Genomic DNA, 23,774 nt, shown 5'->3' with positions numbered 1-23,774 from the left:
CAGTGTTGAGTCATTTTGGTACTTGTCTGTCTTCAAGGTTCTGACACTTTACCTCTTCTTTTTGCAATATACAGTAGTTGCTAAATCCATTCTACCATCCTACATTCCCGAATTTCCCCACTATGAGAGCTGAGAGCCCTTCCTTCTCAAGGGAATAAGTGTGAACTGCATGATTAGGAAGGGGCTTTGGTTGGCACACCAGCAGCACATCTTAAAACAATATTGTTTTGTCTCACTCAGCTTACTATTTAAGGTTATGGTGAAGTATATTAAATTCAAGTATTAAATGGTTGTACTTTTAATGATTCCACCGGTATATACCTATAGTGAAATATTTCCAGTAAACTGAAATACTGGCAAACATGAAAAAAAATCCAGCTGCACTTGTGAAATGATTTAGATTAACACACATTTTATGTCACTTGTACTTGTTTGGTGATAACTTTAGGAATTTAATTTGCATTTCAGCACAGGCTGTGATTTTGAATGGTTCGTATTCATTGTTGTGTAAATAATTCATCTTATATTTGGACTGGAAACTCTCAGTAAGATTTGTCAACACAAAATTTCCACGACGACACTACTGTCTGAATGAGAGGGGCTGAGAATCGATATCCACAAATGCTACCAAACGGCCTTATTGTTATTTTGTTAATGAGTAGAGGATGTTTATGTGGCCGAATGAAAAAAGACCTTAGTAAACTCACGAGATTTCACAGTTTTAGCATTTACTTTCATTGCTTTCTCTAGATGACAAAATTAAAATTTCACTAGATGGATCCAGAGTCCAAGAGGCAGAGGTCCTATTTAAAAAAAGAAGAAAAATATACTGTATATGTAGAGCTCATAGCTGGAAAAATATATATAATTAAATGATAGATAGATAGATAGATAGATAGATAGATAGATAGGGATAAGGCGACAAACAAAACATGACGTCACCGGTGCATATACTCAGTCGCAAAGGCTTCTGGGAGAATCCTGCCGTGCTGGAGACATTTTGGCTCCGAAGCGGCTGACAGAGTTAGCCGTCAGTCCAGCTCTCGGTAAGTGAAAACTGCCTTTCCACCCTCTGCTTTGATAATTACGTGAAGTTCCTACGTGGTCGTGCGTTTAAGCGCTGTCGGTTTGAGATGTCGCGAATGGAAATATTGAACTTTGCGCTTTAAGTAGGACAAAGTCGCTGTTATTACCGAGGGAGTGGTGATGCTAACGGGCTAGCCGGGAGCTAGCTAGTCGATCTAAACAGATGAGAGAGCTGCGTTGAAAGGTTGGCTGATCTGATGGCTTTTTGTCAAGGAAAATGTTAAAATAATCCGAGTGTATGAAATCACAACTGGAAAATTACCGCGGCGGTAGACAAGAATCCTCGAGGTAATGGTTTGGAAGGCTTTTGTATATCAATAATCATAGTCAGCGTCTACGTCTTATGGTTTTCCAGCTGTTCTGTTTTTTTAAAGTCACTTTCAATGCGCAGAAAGCGTGTGATCGTTTCAAGTCGCATAAAACATTACCACGTGAAAGCTTCAATATTATTCTCCTTTTTTTCTCTCTCTTTCTCATCCTCCCTATATTGATAGATCAGCGTTTTGGCACAGTGTGAAGAGCTGTGGTTTAGATACAGGTGTCACATATTCCACATGTCACATCTTTCAGCCAAACACAGCCAATCATCTTCAGTTCATCCAAACAGACATTTTTGTCAGACAGACAGCAGAAAGGTTGCAGCAGCCCTCCAGCAGCCTCAGTGGGGTGATGGATGACTGTGGACAGTGTCAGTGGCACTTCCCCTCTGGTTGTTCCAGGGTCTGCCACACCCTCCTGGATGTGCTGGCTCTTCTTTGTGTCTGGCAGCGTGTTGGGCTGCTGTTAGTGCAGGAAACAGAGCAGGGTTCAGTGATCCTGTAATGTCAAAATTCATCAGACGACAGGAAAAAACGTCTCTGGGATGATGGGCTTCATTTCCCCCTGTTTGAGCTGGTGATGCATGAATATCACACCCTTTCAAAGTTAACAGGGTTGTGGTGGCAAATCTCTATCGAATAAAGAAAAATATTTGCAAATGTTTATACCTTAAAATCAGAAGCTGTATAAACCTGCAAACACATGCTGCTTCGAGCAGCTGCATTATCACGCCAATTACAGGTGATTAGTTTCACTGTCTCATCATTGTGCTGAACCTCGATCCGCTTGACTGACTGGATCAGTGTTTATAAAGGTTTAGTCTGAATGTTGGTAATCATACCTCAAAGGAGATGTACTAACACAAGTCTTGAGACTTGTCTGGAGTTGGACACTGATGATTTCCGGTAAGCAAACAAAACAGAATGATGATCCAGATTGTTTTGCTGGGAAGGAAATGAATCGGTAAACAGAATCCACCAGGTTCTTTATTTAAACACAGAGCTGTCTTTCTTATTCCTGTCAGCTCCTCTGAGCTGGAGGTACTGCGATCATTGCAGTGTTATGACCTTTGAGCTTCCTGCATTCTTGAGGCATCTTAGTTATCCATAAAGATTACTTCCAGGTGTACAATAAGAACGCCGAATTAGGCAACGTGATATCTTTTTCATAGAGCCTTAAAATATCTGGTGGTGTGCCAAGCCTGCGGACTGAGCAGAATGAGCTTATGTAACATTTGGTTTCAGTGCTGAGATTGAGGAGTCTGTTTAAATCCATTGGTGCTTTGATTTCAAGCTTTTGGACAGAGTGGAAATATTGAGGTACATTTACATTTATTTGAACCTGTGTATTAATCTGATATTAATCTCACAGTTGATCTTTCACTCGTAAGTGTTAAATGTGATTTTGCTTTTAAGGCTTAATCAGGTTTAGTAATATTAAAGATGCAAGGATGAGTTGAGCTTATTGTTTGGAGTCAACCAATAGAGAAATTGTATCGGTTGTGGGAACGCAACATAACATTCCAAGTGGCATTTTAAGCTTTTAGCTCACTGTTTCAGACATTTCAAAGTCCAAACAACTTATTGTTTCAGGAAGTATCTGATCATCGTATTAAAATGAAAGTATGTGTGAATTTCACCCTAAATGACGTTGTTATAAAAGCATCTAGTGTTTGGTGACACTGCTGCCTTAGTCCCTGAAAATCATATAGTATTTGTTAATGGTTGCTGTTTTTTTTTCTATACATGATCAATTTTGTGTGTGTATGCAGCCCTGTGTAAATGAGCTTTTTTTTCTCTCTCTCTCTGTCTCCTGAGTTGATGAATGAATGTTGCTCTTGGAGATTTCACTCTCGAGAATTTAGTGATTGTATTACTGATGATGATAAGGATAAATGACTCAGAAGCAAGAGACTGATTTGTTAGACAGTATTGTGGTTCCTTTTCAGTCAGCATGGTGTCATTGGGGTTACTCCATTGTGTCTCATTAGGCCTTTTCCTTTGTGTCTGATCAGCTCAGAGGAAAGGAGCGGGGTTCAGAATGGTGTCCCCCTCCCTCCATCCAACGCACTCCTCCGCGCTCCTCGGTTTTTCCTCCCGCGGTGGGCGGGCCTGTCTCTCAGTATGCTTTCCGTGCTGATGCTGGCTGTTCTGATGAAGCGGTGGGAAGGTCACCATCATCCTGCAGGCAGCTCCCATCCTCCTCTCCGTCCCTAGCATCAGTGTTCATCACTCTCATTACTGTCCAGTTCCATTTCCGTTTACCTCTGTTACACAAATGGCTATGTTTCCTTTATATTTTGAAAAGGATTTCTTGGATGAGGACAGCGGTGTTACTATGCAGTTTGCAGACATGTGGCACTTCTTGCTGGTGGAAGAGACATTATTTCATCAGCTTTTCTCTGTGCCAAACTATGAGGCTCTGACTTGCCTCTGAAACTGGAGGGTTTTTTTTCTGGTTCATTGTGCCGTAGCAGCTGAAATTATAGCAAGTATGAACAGCCTATTCTTCACCAGCAATCTTAACCCATTTTGTATTTTTGCGGTCATTAACAGGGCTCTGCTCCATAAAAGCTGTATTTAAGTACTTCAGCAGAATAGTTTTGGATTGTAGCTGTAAATCACCTCCCTTTAAAGCCACATTTTATAAGACTCCCCTTCTGTTGCAAAGCAGGCTGCTTTAAGCAGCACTGAGAGACGAGAACATCTGTTAATGCACCATATCTTATCTGTGCTGCGTTTGTATGAAACTGTCAGGTCAAGTAGCTTTGGGCTGAAGGATTTATGGAAAATGCCTTCCTCGTGTGCTTGTGTTTACTTTTTTGCTTGTTAATAGAAGGCCAACAATGCCTGATCCTAATCATCTCTGAACCTGATCATGAGGCTGTTTTGGATAAAATCCTGAATAAAGGAAATATGCACTGCCAGGCATATTGAGGTTAAGCGGTTGTTGATGTTATTTTGGCAGCTCTGTCAGTTTCATGTTAGAAATGATAGATTCCTGGTCATCATAATTATAGTTTCTCTGACTGCTCTCTTTTATGTTCCTATTTGATGTCAGCTGCTGCTTTGCTTGCACATATTTGTTATTCAACACAGATACATTATGGAAAAGGTGCATGTTAAAGATTAATTTAAGGGTCCAGTCTGTGGAGGGGAAAACAAGACTGTTGGACTTTATCTCAGCCCTTTCAAGGCTTGGAAAATATTAACCTGAGCTGACTGAAGGAAGAGTCTTTCGTTCAAGACTTCGTGTATTTTATGAAGGGAACTCTGCCTGCTGGCATTAAAGCACCTCTCTTTATTAGCTGCTGTGTACACCTGGCTCCTCAGGCTTTCATCGGTACAGGTGTTAAACAGCTGAGGCTCAGTTACTCTTCAGGGTAATAATCTGTCTGATCCTCGTCTTTTGAAGAAAACGTTTCATACCATGCTCAGAGATGTTAACAGCTTTGGCATCAGGATGCTGGCTGACATGTTTTTCCGTGCATCATTGATCTTGCTAATCTCTGAATGTATTCAGATCTCCTCCATCATTGTCATGCAGCTTATTACACAGAGCAGACAGCTTTCTGACCACGCAAATAAGAACTCAACCTTGTTTGTGGCCATTGAATAGTCTTTCATGAAGCAGTGAGTTGGTTTTATTTAGAGCGATGCGCACTGCATACCGTTTCGCTGTGTTATCCCGGTTCTCCCAAAAACATGTCATTTCTTGCCTGCTGATTATCATATCCGTGAGCGCATTTTGATATTCACTGCAGCTGCCTGTAAACCCTCTGGCCATTTACTTTTTAGTATCAATCCTCTGTTAGGTCTGTTTTGTTTGTTTGCATATCAGGAGGATAATCTACTGATGTGATTACTGCTTGCACAGTCTCTCTCTGTGTTGTCATTTCTCTGCTCTGTCCAGTTGTAAACGCACAGCCTCACAAGTCATCCTGATTAAAGCTTGTTTCTACAAGCTGACCCATTAGTCGCCATTCGACTGAAGTGGATACCTCAAACTGCTTGTTGTGTCTCTACTGTGATCGTGCATGTGATGTCCCACGCATGATTTCATGATTACCGGGTAACTAACTGTGTGGTTGTTCCTGTTTACTTGCTTGTGGCAATTTTTAAGTTAGAGATGAAAAAATGAGCACATCCTAAGACATTGAGGCTGTTTTGTAACTGGAAAGAATTATAAAATTGCCTGGGTTGTAGCCTGATTTTCTGGATTTTATGTTTGAACTAAATGATTATGTAGCTCATCAATAGTTCTTCATTGTTTATGAAAAATTTGGCTCAATTTAATCTTATACAACCTAGGAATTGATTGTTTTTACCGTTTATTGTAAAGCACTAACAGGTTTTGCCGTTTTAATACATCTGAGTATCTACAATAAGGTTCAATGTAATTTTAAGTCTTTTGCTTCATTAGACAATTATGTAATGTGAGCACTAAAGCGGGGAGCATTTCACTGATGGTGCAGTATATTTGTCTGCAGACAAATATACTGGTGTTTTTGTTACTGCAAGCTCCTAGTTTCTCAACCATCGTCGGAGAATGCTCCAGCTCAACATCGCCTGGACTCCAGTTGGTACTGCAGGGTCACATTTTGCTGTGACGTTTGCTCAATATAGCCGAAAGTGGCGTACCATGTTGAGTCATAAGTTATCTTCAGACCGTTTGGGGGGGAATAAACACATGTTCCAGGGCTGAGTTTTCCTGAAGCTCAGTCAAGGTTTGCTGTGTGGTTTTGCCAGCTGTTGAGCTGTGTCACTGTGACTTCTGTCGGGTCATCCTCTCCTTGACTCTTCAGCCAGGCATGCGGCCGGTATGGCTGGCCTCTGTTTGTGTGCTGGCAGCAGAAGTCAGCCACGCTGCAGCATCTGTGCGCTCAGTGATAGACTGCACGCTGCAGCCCTGCTCCCAGCCACAGTTTATTATAGGTGCCAAGGCACAGCAGTCTTTCCACCTGTGTAATTTGTCTTTTGGCCCTCGGCTCAGCAGGCCTTCGTTTAGTCTGTGGCCATTTATTCACTCAGTCCTTGCAGGTCAGTAATGTGTAGCTATTTTAGATAAATCCTTGCTTTGTAACTACTCTTCTTGTTAGTGTTATTGAATTGCACACCTTATTTTTAATTAAAAGCCTTATTTTTAATTTCCTACTTTATAACCCAAATTGGAGCCCTTTGTCTCCGCAGTAGGGATGAAACATGAGTTCATGTTCCCATTCAGGGTGATCAAACTGCTCCAGGATCATCGGTGATCTCACTAATGAAGCACGGAGATGATGTGTTGTGTGTAATCTGCTCAGTCAGACGATGACGAGGAGCTTACATCTCATCAGAAGAGCAAAGAACAAACACTCTTCTAAAGTGTAAAAGGGCCTTTTGAAATAAAAGCTGTGTTTCTTTTAAGAGAGAGAAAGGAATGTGGCATGTTTTGACATCTGGGCTGTCACTTTTATTTTGTAACTTTTATTGGTGGATAAGCACAGCTGTGTTTTTCAGGGACTATCAAGATTTTGACAGCTGTTTCTCCTGCTGCTCTATAAATGTTCCTAAAATCAGTCAGTCATCCTGTCCTCACATCCCGATACTTTATTTTTTTTTTTTCCCCCTCAAATCCTTTTTAGGTTTCCTTGAGCTACAAACATGTCCACCATGGTGTATCCACGGGAAGAGAAGCTGGAGAAGCTTTCTCAGGAGGAGATCATCTCCAACACAAAGCTGGTGATCCAGGGCCTGGAGGCTCTGAAGAACGAGCACAACTCCATCCTCCACAGCCTCCTGGAGACCATCAAGTGCCTAAAGAAGGACGAAGAGGCCAACCTGGTGCATGAGAAGTCCAATCTCCTCCGCAAGTCAGTGGAAATGATCGAGCTGGGCCTGGGTGAAGCACAGGTAAGATGTGATCCTTTGCTGTGTTGAAAGATTGCAATTTAATACAAGATTATCACTGAAAACATGTTAAGAAATAAAAGAACTTTATGGATTCAGAGAAACAGTAACTTAACCATGTAACATTTTGCCTTTTAATGTGAGACACAGATTCAGTTTCTCCTTCCTCATTCTATACTGAGCTCATGTGGTGACCATGATTCATCCAGCTCAGCCCCAGAATGTGCTCCGCCGCCTTCACGCCGCCTCAGTTTGTCCTTCGCCAAGCGTAAACCTCTCTTCAATGCTGTCTTTGTCCCAGGTGATGATGGCCCTGTCCAACCACCTGAACGCGGTGGAGTCGGAGAAGCAGAAGCTGCGCGCGCAGGTCAGGAGGCTGTGCCAGGAGAACCAGTGGCTGAGAGACGAGCTGGCCAACACCCAGCAGAAGCTGCAGAAGAGCGAGCAGAGCGTGGCCCAGCTGGAGGAGGAGAAAAAGCACCTGGAGTTCATGAACCAGCTCAAAAAATATGACGAGGATGTCTCACCCACTGTAAGTAATGAAGACTATGAAGGGTTCAGTTCAGATAAAGTTTTAGTATCTGGTGAAATAAAGCTGTTCTTCATTGAACTGCAGTCGGAAGTTCAGAAAATAATCAATGGGATCTTTTCGAGGAGGCCCAAGGCCGCTGCTGTTTGTAGCACGAATGAGAATCTGCATGGTCTTCCAGGAATAAGACCCTGTGGCGGGGTGCTTATTGATCTGGTGACAAGGATGAATCACTGTGTTTTCTCACCGTATTCCAAGTCACAAAAAGATGCTGTAACTGCCTGCCTCCACTGACTGCTTCACTCAGCAGGAAACCATCCTGCTTCAGAAGCATCTTTATCATTTTTCTCACATTTGCCAGACTGCTGCAGTAATCAAGTCCTTGAAAAATATGAGTCATTGCAGTTGATATTAGTGCTCAAACTGTTTTCAAGCTAGTGATTAAATGTATTGATTGTGCTAGTTTGACATATTCAGTGAGTTCATTTTTGGCTTCACAATCATTCTACACTTGTCAATCCCTACAAAACCAATCAAATTGTAAATCAGTTTTTTTTTTTTGCTGCTCTGTGGAGCTCCTCTTAGATTATTATGTGTATTAGGTTCGTGTAGAGATACGTTAAAACAGACTAATGTGCTTCTCATCCTTCATTTGTGTGTCGTTCCTGTTTTCTGTCATTCATTTTTCAAGCCTGGTCAATGAAATCCTGAGTCGTCTTCCATCTCTCCCACTGTCTGTCTGAGAATCTGACTCACTGGTGTGTTTTTGTTTCTACAGCAGGAGGAGAAGGACCGAGAAACTCCTAAGGACTCTCTGGATGATCTCTTCCCCAATGACGAGGAGGAGCAAGGCCAAGGAAGTGAGTACAGCAGCACAGACACACTGAACCAGCCATGATTTGATTAATCAATAGACTTTTTTTCCCCCTGAACCGGTGAATCAGCTTTTACAAAGAAACTTATCATTTAAACTGGTAGACGTCTGGATTTTCTGATAGTGAAACAAAAGCAAAACACTTGCTGAGTGTCTCTGCCTCTGATTGTTTCAACTGCAGTCAAGCATCTGCATCAGCAGGCAGTACGTCCTTCACATTGCCTTGCAGGAATTTTGGCCCACGTGCCTTTGCTGAATTATTGTAAATCCTTCTTGCTGGGTGTTATATTTCACTAAGTTCTTGATTTTGCAGTGATCCGCCCAGTGTGTGGCCAAATGAACTCTGCTTTTTTAAAAAAACACTGTTATAGGTCATGATTTAACAACTGGGTGTCTCTTGAGTCACCTTGAGTCAGATTGACAGTCAATAGTGAAAATATCTTAAACACCAGGAGGTCAGAGTTTTTCTAACACTGAACTTTTGCTGTGTGTGTGTGTGTGTGTGTGTGTCGCCCACAGTGCAGCACCAACACAACAGTGCGGCCGTGGCTGCTGCCCAGCAGGGAGGCTACGAGATCCCCGCCCGCCTGAGAACCCTGCACAACCTGGTGATCCAGTATGCCTCTCAGGGCAGGTACGAGGTGGCCGTGCCGCTTTGCAAGCAGGCTCTGGAGGATCTGGAGAAGACATCTGGACATGACCACCCTGACGTGGCCACCATGCTCAACATCTTGGCCTTGGTCTACAGGTGAGAAAAAATAAACATCAGACGAGCTATAGGAGTGTTGCTTTGTTTTTTACAGTTTCTTTTCGGTCGTTGAAAGTTCTTCACCCTGCCTCTCTCTCTCATTGTTTCTTATTTGTGCAGGGATCAAAACAAATACAAGGAAGCGGCTCATTTGCTCAACGATGCTCTCTCCATCCGTGAAAAAACCCTGGGAAAAGACCACCCTGCCGTAAGCCTCCACCGTTGCCATAACAACCGTATCCGAGCGTGGACTCATCAAGTGTTGAGACGGACCAGATTAGTCATCTGCTGTTGTTTCATAATTGTTCAAAGACTCTGTCAATACGGTAATATTAGCACAGTACTCTGTGTACTGACCTGCTCAGCCAGTCTCATTGGATTTCCACCCCCCCCCCTCTATTAAAGTATGGATTTTTGACCGTATGCCTGCAGGGTCGGGCTGATCTGTCACGTTGCTGGATGTCTGCACCTACATCAGCATCAACCAAATGCCAAATCACAGGATCCTTGCAATTGGGAAAACATAAAAAGACCCTCTTTTGTGAACAAATTTAGAAGAATCGATTTGAAGGCTGACACTAAAACACCTCATAGAGGCTGAAAGAAACCTATTAAGGCACAATTTAACTTTACAGTTTCCTTGTCACTCTTGTGAACTCCTTCAGAGCAGAGGCTTGATTCGAGAATTTTTATGTCAAGTCTGACAGGTCCTTGAACAACCTTGAAAACTTATTTATTTTTGTATTTCTGTGTCCAGGTTGCTGCAACACTCAACAACCTGGCTGTGCTTTATGGGAAGAGAGGAAAGTACAAGGAGGCCGAGCCTCTGTGCAAAAGGGCTCTGGAGATCAGAGAAAAGGTAGGCCATATCCCTGGTTCACGGTACTGCTATCACGGCTAAAATAGAGCAGGGTCGGGTTTTTGTATAAAAGTAATTAACTGTGGTAATGTTTGCAACATGTCAGGTGAAGCTACTGTAATAGCAGCTGCTATAAATAGAGGAAAAAGATGAAATTTCCTTAATTTGAAGTTTCCGCGGAGGGGCCATTCCCTTGTCAGTGGAGGGTTTAATTGAGAGCACGGCTGAAAACGGATAGCCAGCGTCGGGGAAGTGAGGCAGGAGATAGATAGGAAACATGACAAATTACCAAGCTCAGCACAGTACAAAGAGTCTCTCTTTGCCTGAAAGCTCTGTTCTGTACCCTCTCTATTGATCAGCCTTCCTTTTATTAGATCTCTTGAGTGCCTGCTGTAGGCTGCCTGGTGAAAGCAGCAACAGGATATGGAGCTGCATGGGGAGAGGTACCGAGAGGGGAAAAACCAGCTTTAATTCAGGACTTTTGCCCTCTGTTTTCCTGCAGGTCCTGGGGAAGGACCACCCAGATGTGGCTAAACAGCTGAACAACCTGGCCCTGCTGTGTCAGAACCAGGGCAAGTACGAGGAGGTGGAGTATTACTACTGCCGTGCGCTGGAGATCTACGAGTGCCGGCTGGGCCCAGACGACCCCAATGTGGCCAAAACCAAGAACAACCTGGTGAGAGAGAGAGCGAGCACATCACATCTTTTCAGAACTTTCACTTTATTCAGCTCTTGATGTTGTTCAAGGATAAGCAATGTTGTCCTCATTGAACTGTGAATGTGCCAAGGAAACGCAGGCAGAGCGCACCTTTTTATATCGAACAGAATCACTCGTGTTCCGTCAGCCTGAACTTGGTTTTTTTTGCTCGGGTATTGAGCATGTAAATTGCTTTTCTGCTTGCAAAGAATCTCCTTGAAATGTCTCTTCAGTGCTATTCAAGCAATGTTTTTTTTTAATTTTCTTGACCAAAACAGGTTTTTGAACTGGAATGAAAGGTTCTACTCCGTGGTTCTTTGCACTGCGGTTCTATAAGCACCTCTCGAGAATAATGCGCCGAGAAATGGCTCTTTTGGCACTGTTGAAGCAGAATGGCCGTTTGATCCAACCCTAAAACGCACTGTTGCTTCTTTTCTCAGGCATCCTGCTTCCTCAAACAGGGGAAATACAAGGAGGCCGAGATTCTGTACAAAGAGATCCTGACTCGCGCTCATGAGAAAGAGTTTGGATCTGTTGATGGTGAGGCTTAAACGGGGGAAACTCTTACAGTGTACATGTATGAAAACATTTCACATATTGCTGTGATGGAGGGTTCCTGTTAGACAATGTTAAAGGAAAATAATTAGATCCTTTATTCTGCCTGTTGGTATGGATTGATGAAACTTTGTTGTATTCTCCATCATTGTCTGATTTTTCCATCTACTGTTTGTCTCTTGTCAGCGAGCAGTCTCATAAGGAAAAAAAAAACCACAGTGGTGTAACCTTCACCATTCAGAGGATTCAAAGACTCTTTACTGAAACAGTTTGAAGAAATAAGACTTTCCTTATCTGAAAGAAGAACTCTTGCAATTTTGCTCTTTCGTCTCAAGCTGAGCCTTTTGTTGGATTTCCTCCAGGGATTAGATTGAATGCTTTGAAAATGAATTCAAGGTGATTCGGCATAATGTTTCACTCCCAGCGTCTTTTGCGCAAAACATCTCTGGTTTTTCATAATGTTTTATTTTCTTCTTGATGCTTCGCAGTATGGCTGTGAATTCTTTAAACGATTCGGAAGTTGAATTGAAAGGGGGAGAAAAAAACTGCAAAAGTTGTCACCATATAGTTTTGTCAGTGTTGGAGGTCAGTAAACAGTGTTTGTCACATTTGGTTGTGTAACAGCATAAAGAATAAACAATACGACAAACCAGAAGTGAAATACAACCTCAGCCCAAGTATTGACACTCTTTACTGTGACACTAATCTGATAGGGCAGTAATATGGAAACACCATCAGTGCCTCAATTCAGTTATTTTTATGTAATGGCAGCTACAACACGGTGATCTCGTGGTACGCTACTGGAGAAAAACTCAACCAGAGTCTTCCTCAGCCTAACAAGATGAAACAAAAGCCTGAAGAAAATAATTTTTGATCTAGCAGGCCTCAAATCCTGCAAGAGGCTGACTTAAGCCTCAGTCAAACCTGGTCAAACACCTGAGGAAACCTGAAAACAACTCTATTCTAACAGCTGTCCTTTATGAAAAATCAGCAAAAAGAAATGGCAAGAAAGTCTCAAATCTAAATATATAAAGCCTGTCAGATCACGCTCACTGGAAATCATGATCATGATCACTCCCACATGATGCTTTTAAGCATGACTACAGACTGACTTGATCTGGAAATCAAAGAATTTCAACCATTGCATAAATCAGCGATTCAGCAAAATGAAGGGGTCAGGGTTGTTCTTTGAACACAGTACTGCTCTTAATAAAGTCATGGAAACTCAGCTTCATGAATTAATTTGGTTCTTTGATCTTTTAGTTTTGCCTTGATATTTAAAAAAAATGTTAATGAAGGTTCAGTTTCTCTGTTATTTTCACTTCTTGTATCTTCTGCACTGCATTATTAAATTAGCTCAGAACATTTTTTTTTTTTTGCTGATTCCTATATATGATAAGATCTTGGCCATGCAGTTTTGGAACCAGCAGGACCAGCTGAATCTGCCTCTGTCAGTGAGAGTCTGACGCTGGTTTTCCACCAATACTGAATCATCAATTTATTGAAACACAGAGATGAAGTTAAGTTATTATTTTTTTTAGTCCCATGAGTAGACCATTTCTCCTGTCTGTCTGCCTGCAGCTGAGAACAAACCCATCTGGATGCACGCAGAGGAAAGAGAGGAGATGAGCAAGGTGAGCGGATTTCTGTAATAGTCCCAGTGTCATTTACAGATGGATTTTCAGACAGTCACTCCAGCATTAAAAACAAGTTGCTTCGTAGAAAGTGCAATTCGACCCCCTTTCAGGGCGTTGGATGTTCTACACACACATCATGAGCTGTAGAGGACATAAGATCTGTTATGTGTAAACACAAGAAAAATGCAGTCAGTCGAGTTTTAACCGCCCCGGGTCCGTTTTCCTTCCGCTTCTCTTTTTATTTACTTCCAGGGCAAGCACAGAGACAACACTCCATACGGAGAGTACGGTGGCTGGTACAAGGCCTGCAAAGTCAACAGGTGAGACTCACAATAAACACTGATAAAAAGTAATAAACAAAATATCCTTATGTGACCTTTGTATCAGGAATCTCTTCTAATGTGTCACCTGAGTGTTTACTGTCCTGCAGCTCGCTTAAAGGAAAGAAATTATTAACAAATAATAAATGGCAACAAAACATTAAACCTTAGTAAAAACTTTTTTTGGACTGGTTTAATCTGTCACATTTTTGAGCTTCCTTTTTACTCCCCAGGCCACAGATGCGCCTGCTGCTCCGTTAAATGTCCGTGTGTTTCTCTCTGTGACCCACACAGCCCCACAGTGAACACCACCTTGAAGAACCTGGGTGCCCTGTACCGCCGGCAGGGAAAGCTGGAGGCCGCCGAGACCCTGGAGGAGTGCGCCGTGAGGTCTCGCAAGCAGGTCAGCAGCATCTCCCCACTTGAAACAGGCCTCTTTCTGCACGCTGATAACATGGCAGTTCCTGTGTTTCTCAAATCTGAAAATGCTTCTGGTGCTAGGACAGCAACACTCATGATCTTTCTCTCCCCTTTCCCTACATTGCTATGGATCCAGAGCAACACAGTAAGTGGTTTGTCTCTAACTGATCGCCCCCATAGATCCTTCACCTTTCTGTTGATAACATCACTCCCATCTCACAAACTCACGGCCATTTACAGTGTCTCTTTTTATTTCATTTTTTGCTTTTGAGTGCATTAAAAACAGACTGAAAACAAGTAAAACCACGCCTCCATTTAACTTACCACATTGCGGATTGCCTCTGAACCTCCGGTGATATTCTGTCCTGCTTGTGTTGCGCTCTTCAGGGCATCGACCCCATCCACCAGTCACGTGTGGTGGAGATCCTGAAAGACACAGAGGGCGACAGGCGGAGGAGCCGGGACAGCCTGACCAGCGTTAAGTATGAGAGCGGCTCTGAGACCGGCGAGGAAGTGAGTATGGGCGTGGAGTGGAATGGGGTGAGTACAAATCCACTCTGCTCGAGTCAACACGCCCCAGTGGCCTCTCTGGAAGAACAGCACAGCAACACCAGAGTGTGGACCGGTACAGCACAGATTAATCCAACGCAAAAAATACTGGAGTGTTATGAAACCAAAACAGCAGATAGGAAAGTTGGACCTTCTAACAGGAAGGTGCATCCACCTCATGGAAAGCTGAGGGAACATGAAAAACACCTTCTTGACCTATTTTATGAGGGCAGCCATAAAAGCGATGAATCACAGAAGTCATGAACAGTGTTGAGTCACTGGTTGGAGTGTTGTTCTCTGAGCAATGAAACAGAAGGAGGTCAAAGCACTGATTGTTTCAAACAATTTTAAATTGTGTAACGTTACCTTTTCAGAATGGAGAATTAGCAGCACCTGACTGACAAACACTTAAACACTTCAGTAACTCTGATTTACACTGTCAGTTTATACTTGGAGATTTTGAAAAGAGAACTTTTTATTTTTCAACTGTAACGGAACCGCATAATCTATTTCTTCCACATACAGTTTTCTCGAGTTTTCTCTTTATGAAGCACTGACTGTATCAAAGCTGTGGGTTACGGTGACTCGGCCTGCTGCGCTGGGTGAAGTGTGTCTGTACCTGTCCACAAGCTCCTCTGTGCATTCTTCCTTTGAGATGAAATTGGAGAAAATAAATGCCTGAAATTACAAGCGTAGAGCTGATTGAGTGTCTTGGCATGCCGCCCTCTTTGTTATTGACAGCACCAGTTTGCTTTTGACTCCATGTTTTTATTTATTTTTAATCATTGCTTAACCACGAATGTCTTATTTTACCATGCGGTGGTTTTGCTGGAAATGCTTCTGCACAAGAGGAGCAGTAACGAAAAGGCACAAGCTCGATCTGTTGCGCCCTGACAGCACAGTAAATGTCGCTCATAGCAGACAGCCAGCTAAATCTCTGTTAGGATGCCGTGTGATCAGCGTGACTAAAGCTCCCATTATCGTCTACAGTAATCTGGATGGCAGATATGCAAAATGCTCCATCCTTCTGTTTCATTGTCTCATCACAGTATCCACGCTCCTGCTGGTAGCTTCTCCCTCAGCTCCAGTTGTTTTTGTGCCCTCGGCACTTGTTTTTCACTAAAAAGGTCAGCAATCCCACGTAATTCTGTTCCTCTGACACTCATATAATCCAGAGAGAGCAGGAGTGTGCAGGATGCAACGTCTGAGCTTGTGCCTCTCCCTCTCACTAAAGTGCAGCCACACCCTTCACTGCACCAACCCAGTCCAGACATGCATGTAGCAGCGTCGGCCTGCCCGGCTCATATGGCAAGCCTTGTTAACATTTAATGGCTGGACTGGATGCGTATTGAAGAAAACTACATTTTAATTCTTCTGAGATTATAGTGATTTATCTGACATCTATTCTAAATTCAAACGTGTCAATTCATGGTCCTGTAAGAGCAATAATTTACTCCAACCTCCAAATATGCTAAATGTACCCTTATTAACATCATGTGAAAAACCAAATGATGAGCCGCTCACTACATTCAGTTTTGCATACGCAGCTCCACATCTCCAACACCTTGGCCATAACTTGTAGTTCTGGTTTTTCACTAAACCAACATGACCTACTTTTTTATTTGGAGCTTTTTAAGTCTTATAGCTATCACTGAATCCAGAGAAAGTGCCTTTGCAGATTTCTTCGGTTAGTATCTAAATTAAGATTCCAGTTACCTGCAGTACATATTCAGTCCCGCCTTTGAATGTTAAAGCAGCTTGCCATCCTCCAGCCACAACATGCACACTAATGGGCTGTGAGTGTGTGCGCGCTCCCTCTTGTTTGCACATTGCGTTTGAGATTTATCCGTTAACCCAACGCCTGCCTGCCGCACGCTCGCTCTCACCCAAAGGGGGGGTTGTTTATTTTGCTGTGTGAATGTTCTGGCTTCTTCACCGCACATGTGCATAACCCCACCCGCTGCGACAGTTCACCGCCGCTAAAGTAACGGGCTGCGCGTCGGTCCTGAGCGCGCACCTGTCTGCTTGTGGGACGTGTGACGGCATGCTGCGGAGGATCGCAGGGTGTTTGCTGGCTTTTCATTATTCACACCACAGTGAAAGCAGGATGACTTGAAGCCACTGAGTGAATAGGGGAAATGTTTTTGTGATGTTTTCCTGCGTTTTGAACACTAACGACAGCATTATGTGCTTCTGACCAAACGTTGTAACAAATCCATCCATCCATTCATTTATACCTCAAAACTCACAGTACTTAGAAGTACCTCAGAATGCCGTCTGCTTCGTGTAGTTATTTCATGATGTTTTAATAGGTATGGTCAGGTCAGGTCGCTCTCTGGTCTCGCATGTCATTTCGTCTGTCCTCTCCACTCTCACCGTCTGATGTTTCACCGAGGCCGCAGAATCAGGTCACGGACTCAGAATGAAGAATGAAAATCAAGGCGCTCTGCTTCATCATTAAATCATGCAGTCGAGGCCAATTTGAGAGCCTCTTTTCCCGGAGCTCATTAAGTTTGCACTAGCGGAGGTATGACAGCTGTCGGCAGGTCTGTGGTTGTGTTCAGGTTCATCGGCTTCATGTATGTGTGTGTGTGTGTGTGTGTGTGTGTGTGTGTGTGTGTGTGTGTGTGTGTGTGTGTGTGCTTAAGAAGTGCATGCGTGTCTGTGGCGGCTCCTGGCTGTGTTGCCTGTGTAGTTTGCATGTTCTCGTCTTTTTATCTTTTTTTTCCCACCCCTCCTCATGTTTTTATCACTAACCTGCTGTCTCGTTGATTCCTCTTGCCATGACAACCAATCAGCCTGTCAATCAGATTTCCTCCTTTCATTCAGTGGATTGTACTCTCCCTCTTCAACTTTCACTCCACACAAAAAAAAGCTTGGGTGGGTTTATATATATCAGGGCTTTGAGACTAGGAAAGGTTATTTGAGGTTGTTCAGATTTGTTTTGTGTCACCTTCAGTGCCGTAGCCGTGCGAGCGCTCCCATTTCAGTGCCGGTGCCTGCAGATGTTGGTCTGCAGTCTGCACTCACTGACTGGGAGCCCTGTGCCAAAATCAGGCTTTCTGGCACCTCAGGAGGACAGAAACAAAACAGCTGAGTCACAAGCGACTGCAGCCACCAGCCCACTGCGTCGCTGACCTGCTTGTCGTAGCACTCGGCCTGTTTTCCCTCTGATTCGCTTAGAGTGCGTTCGCACAAACTTGTAACAAGCTGCAGCGAGTTCAGGGAAGCTGGCGGAGGACAGAACAGCCTCTGAAAGCCACGCAGCTCAGTCTCAGTGTAGGTGTGTAGCCTAGGAAGCCCGACCCAGAGCTCTTAATCTTACTATGTGTGCCCTTTTTCTCTCTCTTTCTCTCTCTTATCAGGCCTAAGCCATCAAGATTATCCCTCCATCCTTCTCTCCTTCCCCAACACAATAGCAAACGGATGTGTGTTGTCGTACCCTCTGGCCTTCTCTGTCCCAACCAAACCAACAGCTCCTCTACCATTGGTGGTGCCCGCCTGCGGCAGAGACTCTGAACAGCCCCTCCTCCTCTTCCTCCTCTTCCTCTGTCTCTCCTGTTCAGCTGGTATCTGCTGGGACGTTTGGTCTCCTCATCTCTGCTCTCTCCTCTCTTTAACCCTCTCCAGACTCACTAACCCGTCTCGTCCACCTTGTTGTCGGAAAGTCGTCACTTCAGAGTCTCACTTTATTAGCGTTTAGAAAGAAGTCGTCATCCTGGGCGTCGACGTTCCCCCCCCCCCGAGGAAGTCGTTCGCTCATTTTCCTTCTAACTTCAGCACCCGTGTGTAGTTTTGTCATGGCAGCGTTGTTCATTCTTCTGGATAGTTTGGAGGAGCAGGGTTGGCGTTAGAAGGACGTGGAACAGGGACGAGTGTTTAATCCAGACGTCCAGACGAAGAGGTCGCTCTATTGAATCGACATGTTACAGATGGATCCCTTCAGCTGCTCGGAATTGGTCTCACTTGCTTCAACATTCACCGTCAAGTTTCCAGCCCGGTGCCTGTATTTAGCCATAACAGTACTTTGTTGTTCGTTTTGAACTAAATTTATTTTATTTTCAAGTATTATTTGCATTTTCTGTTAATAACAAATGCCTGTGATCAAATGGTACTGTGTAGTTTGACATCCTGCAGTCCTGTCAGTGATGGAAGAGAAGGGAGTGTTGCCTTTTTTTTGTTTCGTTTTTTTTTTTTATAGATGTATTTCCTGTTAATTATGTATGACATTGTTTACATTTTTGATACTTTTGCTTATTTCATGGCTGAATATAAAGGCCTCTCAGTGGTTAAAGACCAGAAGACGCTGAGGCTGATCTTTATGAGCCCTTGTTGCCATGGCAATTCACGTCGGAGTCGGCGTCCTTGGTGTGACGGCTGTGCGCCGTCAGCTTGTGCACACAGCCCGCATTTACAAAGGGAATAGCGACAGCAGAGTCCAGAAGTGGAGCACAAACGCTTGATGATTAGAATAATGACAGATTTCAGAATAATGGACGCAGCGGCCTCGATCAGTTGAAAGAGTAGGAGCTTTGATTTAACGTGTCTGGACTCCCTCAGTCGTGTTGGTGTTTGTGTGTGTTTTCGGTGGTACCCTTCACAGTGCCCGGTCTGACTATGGATACTGTATTTTGAACACAAAGCTCAATGGAGTGTTGCCTTTCTTTTTTTTCTTTTTCCTTTTTCTCTTCGCTTTGTTTTTCTTACACAGTTGGTGGAGAATCATGTGTTTAAGCACCAGACGTACCGTGCGAGTGTTTCCTCCTGATCAAACATGCTATTTCAGATGTCTCAACTAACTGAATGTAAATGACCTTAACATCTTGGAAGTGTACCTGTAGACTGTATTTATAGATTTGACAAGTGCATTCGCTACGCGGCTTTTCAATATGCTACTTGCCTTGATTCTTCATTCCTTCCAACAAGTACCACCTATACTTCTAATGCAACATCCAAACTAAAGATTCAGCTGTGTTCACCACATAATTATTGCAATATTGTTGTGTTAGTGGAATGCTTATTTATTGATCTGTCTATTCTCAACATATATATATATAAATATAAATAAATATAGTGTGACTTCAGTTTCCTAAAGCAAAAGAACATAAATGGTAAGTTCTGTAAGCACTATCTTAGTAAGTAGGACTGCATTATATTTACCATTCTGCATTGTGAAGATGATTGCATCAACACTTGTTGGTATTCTCAAATAAAGTTTTTCATTTGTGACGTCTGTGTTTCTCTCTGTATGCGACGGAAACCTAGAATTTCACCAGAGGACACTTGATGTTTCAGCTGCAGGGCAGCACAGAGGTTCATTAACTCTCCAGGGTTTGTTCACAGCGCCTCCTGCTGGTGAGACCTCGGTACTGGAGTTCCACTCGTTTGGCCACATGCAGCCCAGTTTGATCTTCAACTGAAACACAAAAATATATCAATCGAAAACTGATAACAAGTACAGTTTTCAATAAGGAGAGCATTCTGTAGATGTTCCAAGTTAACACTGTTTTTCCTCAACACCTGCCTGTTTCTGTGCCTATTTTTATTTGCACGTACTATACTATCGTCTGTTTATGCACCCGTTAGAGCAGATGGTGTTTCACAAACACACTGGCAGTTTATCAGTGAATGGGTGGATGGATCAATCAACTGGGTTTAAGCGAAGCATTGTGCTGATTTATTGGTTTCTCCCTCACTCTCATTTCACAGTTTATGAAATGTAACACACTGAGAAATGTTCGCTGCTCATCTCCCAAACCGTTCGGTGGTCTGTCGTTGTTACATTAATAATAATAATTAAAAAAAAAATAATAAAAAAAAAAAAAATTATTCCAGGCTCATTCACTAAACCAGATGGAAAATGTAGACACAGAAATGTCGTCTGATTTGATTTTTCTAACCTCTGGAGCTTGTTTTGAAACATTCACTCCCAACCTGGACTCCAGGACCCACTTAGAGGGGTCCGAGGGTTTGCCAGCTCTCAGATTGTCACAATCAGATTTGAAGATGTCAAAGAAAAGCAAAGTAAGAGACTCTCCAGAGTTTAGAGCAGACAGAGATAATATTCTTTTGCTTTAATTTTCAAGGATTCTTCCTTTATATCTTTGAGTGGGAAAAGGTGTGTTTCTTTTTTCTTCTTTTTGCTCTGATCATTGGTAAATCTAAGGACCAATGAAGGTCCAGTAGCTTTTCTTTGCAGCAAACTCGGAGTCTCCAAGAAAGAAAGGTCACAAACAGCTTCTAGAAAGGATGTAATCCTGACACCTAGGACACATTTGTTTATTGAATCAATGTGAGGATGAAGGAGAACCGTACAAATTCAACTCTTCTGAAAGCACATTAAACGCCAACAGTCTGATTTGGTTGAATATTGAAATTCAGTTTAAGTATATTAAATTTTCTTTCAAATCATAATGACTAATAATTTTCACAAAATTTTGTTCGTGTGCGTATCAAACGCGATAATAAACATCAGTCTGCTGGATCACAGTGACTCTTGGATTGTGATCATCTCATCTCACTGTAACTGATTATTAAGTGAATTTACTTTGTTTTTTTCAATACAAAGATCTGAAACATTGAAGTGTAATATTTTTGGAGTCCACTACATTTGAACAGCCTACTGTTCATCACGGACCTGATGAGCAGCAGCGGCTCCCAGTGAAGGCGAGGACGGCGGGGTTAACGTCTGAGTGTGTTTGTGTGTGTGTGCAGGACGGCAGCGGCACCCTGCAGCGCAGCGGCTCTCTGGGGAAGATCAGAGACGCCTTTCGCCGCAGCAGCGAGCTGCTGGTGAAGAAACTGCAGGGCAGCGTCGCGCCTGAACCCCGCAACACCAAGTAAAGACCGAGCACATCCCTCCTGATGGACTCACGGCGAGCTGAGATTCTCCCAGGTTCCGCTAACGTTGCTTTCTGCTTGTTCAACAGCATGAAGCGAGCCGCTTCCCTGAACTACCTGAACAAAACCAGTGACAGCTCCTTCCAGGTGAAAAACGCTCCTTTTTTGAGTTTCTCGTCTTTTGAAAATTTGCATTCTGACCTCTTCCCGTGTCTCAGACTCGAGGAGGCGGTAACTTCAGGGAGAGCCGAGGCCTGAGCTCCAGCACCGTGGATCTCTACTCTGGGAACTGAGCGCCACCCCCCAAAGATGCCAGCCTCCACGGCGTCCGACCCAAAGAGCCCGCTCTCCTCTTCAGATCCATCACCATGGAAACGTGCAGGAATCACATCTTGGGAGTCTTCCTCCATCAGTTTGCCTAAATCCAGTGTCGCCTCAGTGCCTCCCCACCCGGCTAATAAAGCATACCCCCCCCCCCCCCCCCCCCGACTCCTTGCCCCCCTTTTTACTCCAGATCACTGTGACTCTGCACTTTGACTTCCTCTGTTGCCATAATGTCACCTGTGCTCGTGCGTTTCTCCTCATTTGTGATTATTTTTGTCTTCCTGTGCCATTTGATTGTTTTATCCGTATGATTAGGTTGTGTAAATACAAGATTCTGGTAGAGTTTTTAGTTTTCCAGGTAATAGAGAAGAAAACATGGCTCAGAGTGAGAGAATGTGAGGCTCTGTGGAGAAAAAAAAATGAAAACTTAGATTTTAACGGTCATACTTTTGCCTGTTGAGATTTTTTAGGTGTTGGTTGAAGCTTTGGGAAACAGGGTTTATCCTACTGGCATGGTTTGAGTGGTAAACAGCTGCTACTTTGACTTCCACAGCTTTGAAATCAGGTATGTTTCCCCCCCCCTTGCAGACTTGAGTTTGTTCAGACTGGAGAAACGACCACAGATGATTTAAAGTGGGGTGAAGCGCTCACGCTGATCAGTCTGCCAGAACACTCTCATGTTGTTTACAGTGATTTAAGATGAGGAATATAGATTTTTGCACAAATCTCAGAGGTTTTTTTTCTTTCTTCTATTTCTGTCTTTATTTTAGTGACGCTACTTAAAAGAACTGGAATGTTTGTAATTATTTTTTTTAATTTTCCTTTGTCTTGTCTTTCCTGCTTTGGAACAAATGTATGAACTAGACTGTGATCGTGTGGCAGAAATCATACCTTTGATCGGGACATTAACTTGAGTGTGTATCTATTTGGATCTGCTTCATTTATCGAGAAAACACTATTGATAACTGTCAAATCTGGATGCAGAAGTAAAACCAATTATTTTGTAACCAGTGTGTGTTGTTCCCTGTACACCTCAAAAATATCACTTCATTTAAAGCTCTTTGCGTTTTGACTGTTTAAATGAATAGATTGACTTGAAAATACTCTTAGAAAGTGGGTAATGTGGTGCCCTGACCAGGGGGCGGGGCTTATGTAGCGATCCTGTAATCTGATTGGCCAACAAAGTTTGAGTGGCACCAATTACTTTAAATTGACAGTTGCTGTTGTACCGTATAAAGGAAATATATCTGTAATCAGTAATTTGAATACTAAGTGTATGATTTAACTGTTGAATTTAATTTTGAGGATATTCCCACACACACACACAAAGAACCACATGAAATACTATAGTTGCAATTATGCAGTGATGAAGATGTTAAGGGTTATGTTGCACTGACTGCACTGAAGATTTAGGGATGAATTATAACTAAGACTTTCAGCTGATTCTAGTGACTGGAATGTGTTTTTGGACTTGGAGAAAATCTGGAGAAAACCCATGATGCATTGGGAGAACATGTAAATTCAACATTTTAAAGTCTCACCAGGACTGCAGTCCATGAAGGTCATGTCCTCTGCCTCCAAGCAAACCTTTAAAAGTCTGTTAAACTGGAATGTGTGAACACCGATGCTTCTCTCATTCTTCCTCCCTCCTCCTCCTCCTCCTGCTGCTCCTGGCAGAAGTCAGCCTGAGGTTTCTCCTCTCTCTGGTAATCTCCCAGTGTGTCAGAGCTTTCATGTGGAGTTTTGAAATGAGCCAAAGCCGGGATGGTTTGGGGTTGCGCCGGGAGCTGTCAGCCTCCCTCGGAGCAGCACGCAGCGAGTCTGCAGCAGAGCTCATTTGTGCCCTCAGACACTTCAAAGTGCGAAAGCTGGAGCTCCTCAGAACTGAAGAATCCAGTCTCCATCTTTCTTTTTGGTTTTATATTAAATCTGCCACTCCAGTTTAGGAGTGTGGTTCAGTTCATCTGCCCATCAGCTGCAGTCCCACTCACTGGGGTCAGAGAGGCTGTCATGGAAGTGAGAACTAACAGGCTGGTGCAATGCATGATGGGAGCACAGAGATGCATCTCTGCCTCGACAGGTGTTACATATTTCTCCTAATGCTGCAGTTCTTCTGCACAGTGATGCATT

At 43.2% G+C, this 23,774-nt stretch overlaps 1 protein-coding gene across 7 annotated transcripts; it reads left to right on the top strand.

Annotated features, from left to right (window-relative positions):
• Positions 1–974: 974 nt before the first annotated feature.
• On the top strand, positions 975–22,826 carry klc1b (kinesin light chain 1b). Of its 7 annotated transcripts, none has more exons than XM_030105848.1 (17): positions 975–1,046; positions 7,028–7,295; positions 7,594–7,824; positions 8,603–8,681; positions 9,215–9,443; positions 9,564–9,651; positions 10,201–10,302; positions 10,805–10,978; positions 11,440–11,539; positions 13,136–13,188; positions 13,444–13,511; positions 13,806–13,914; positions 14,068–14,076; positions 14,319–14,471; positions 21,195–21,319; positions 21,410–21,467; positions 21,539–22,826. In XM_030105848.1, the coding sequence occupies exons 2-17, from the start codon at positions 7,047–7,049 to the stop codon at positions 21,611–21,613; spliced, it is 1,902 nt and encodes a 633-aa protein (XP_029961708.1). In that variant the 5' UTR covers positions 975–1,046; positions 7,028–7,046; the 3' UTR covers positions 21,614–22,826. The 7 variants fall into 7 exon arrangements, with proteins under 7 accessions (XP_029961708.1, XP_029961706.1, XP_029961710.1 ...); XM_030105846.1 differs by having other exon boundaries at positions 8,600–8,681; positions 21,539–22,824; XM_030105847.1 differs by lacking the exon at positions 975–1,046 and adding an exon at positions 3,723–3,849 and having other exon boundaries at positions 7,029–7,295; positions 8,600–8,681; positions 21,539–22,825.
• The last annotated feature ends 948 nt before the right edge of the window (positions 22,827–23,774 follow it).

The sequence above is a fragment of the Salarias fasciatus genome, chromosome 13 (genome assembly GCF_902148845.1).
Source record: "Salarias fasciatus chromosome 13, fSalaFa1.1, whole genome shotgun sequence".
In the NCBI taxonomy this organism is placed as follows: Eukaryota; Metazoa; Chordata; class Actinopteri; order Blenniiformes; family Blenniidae; genus Salarias; species Salarias fasciatus.
Note: the sequence above shows the minus strand (reverse complement) of the source record. Positions and strands in the feature narration are given on the sequence as shown.

Excerpts from the sequence above, each read along its gene's own strand:
- klc1b (XM_030105847.1), top strand. The coding sequence starts at position 7,047 with ATGTCCACCATGGTGTATCCACGGGAAGAGAAGCTGGAGAAGCTTTCT. Across the intron at positions 7,296-7,593 it reads TGGGCCTGGGTGAAGCACAG|GTGATGATGGCCCTGTCCAA; the intron begins GTAAGATGTGAT and ends TCTTTGTCCCAG. Across the intron at positions 21,468-21,538 it reads CCAGTGACAGCTCCTTCCAG|ACTCGAGGAGGCGGTAACTT; the intron begins GTGAAAAACGCT and ends CCCGTGTCTCAG.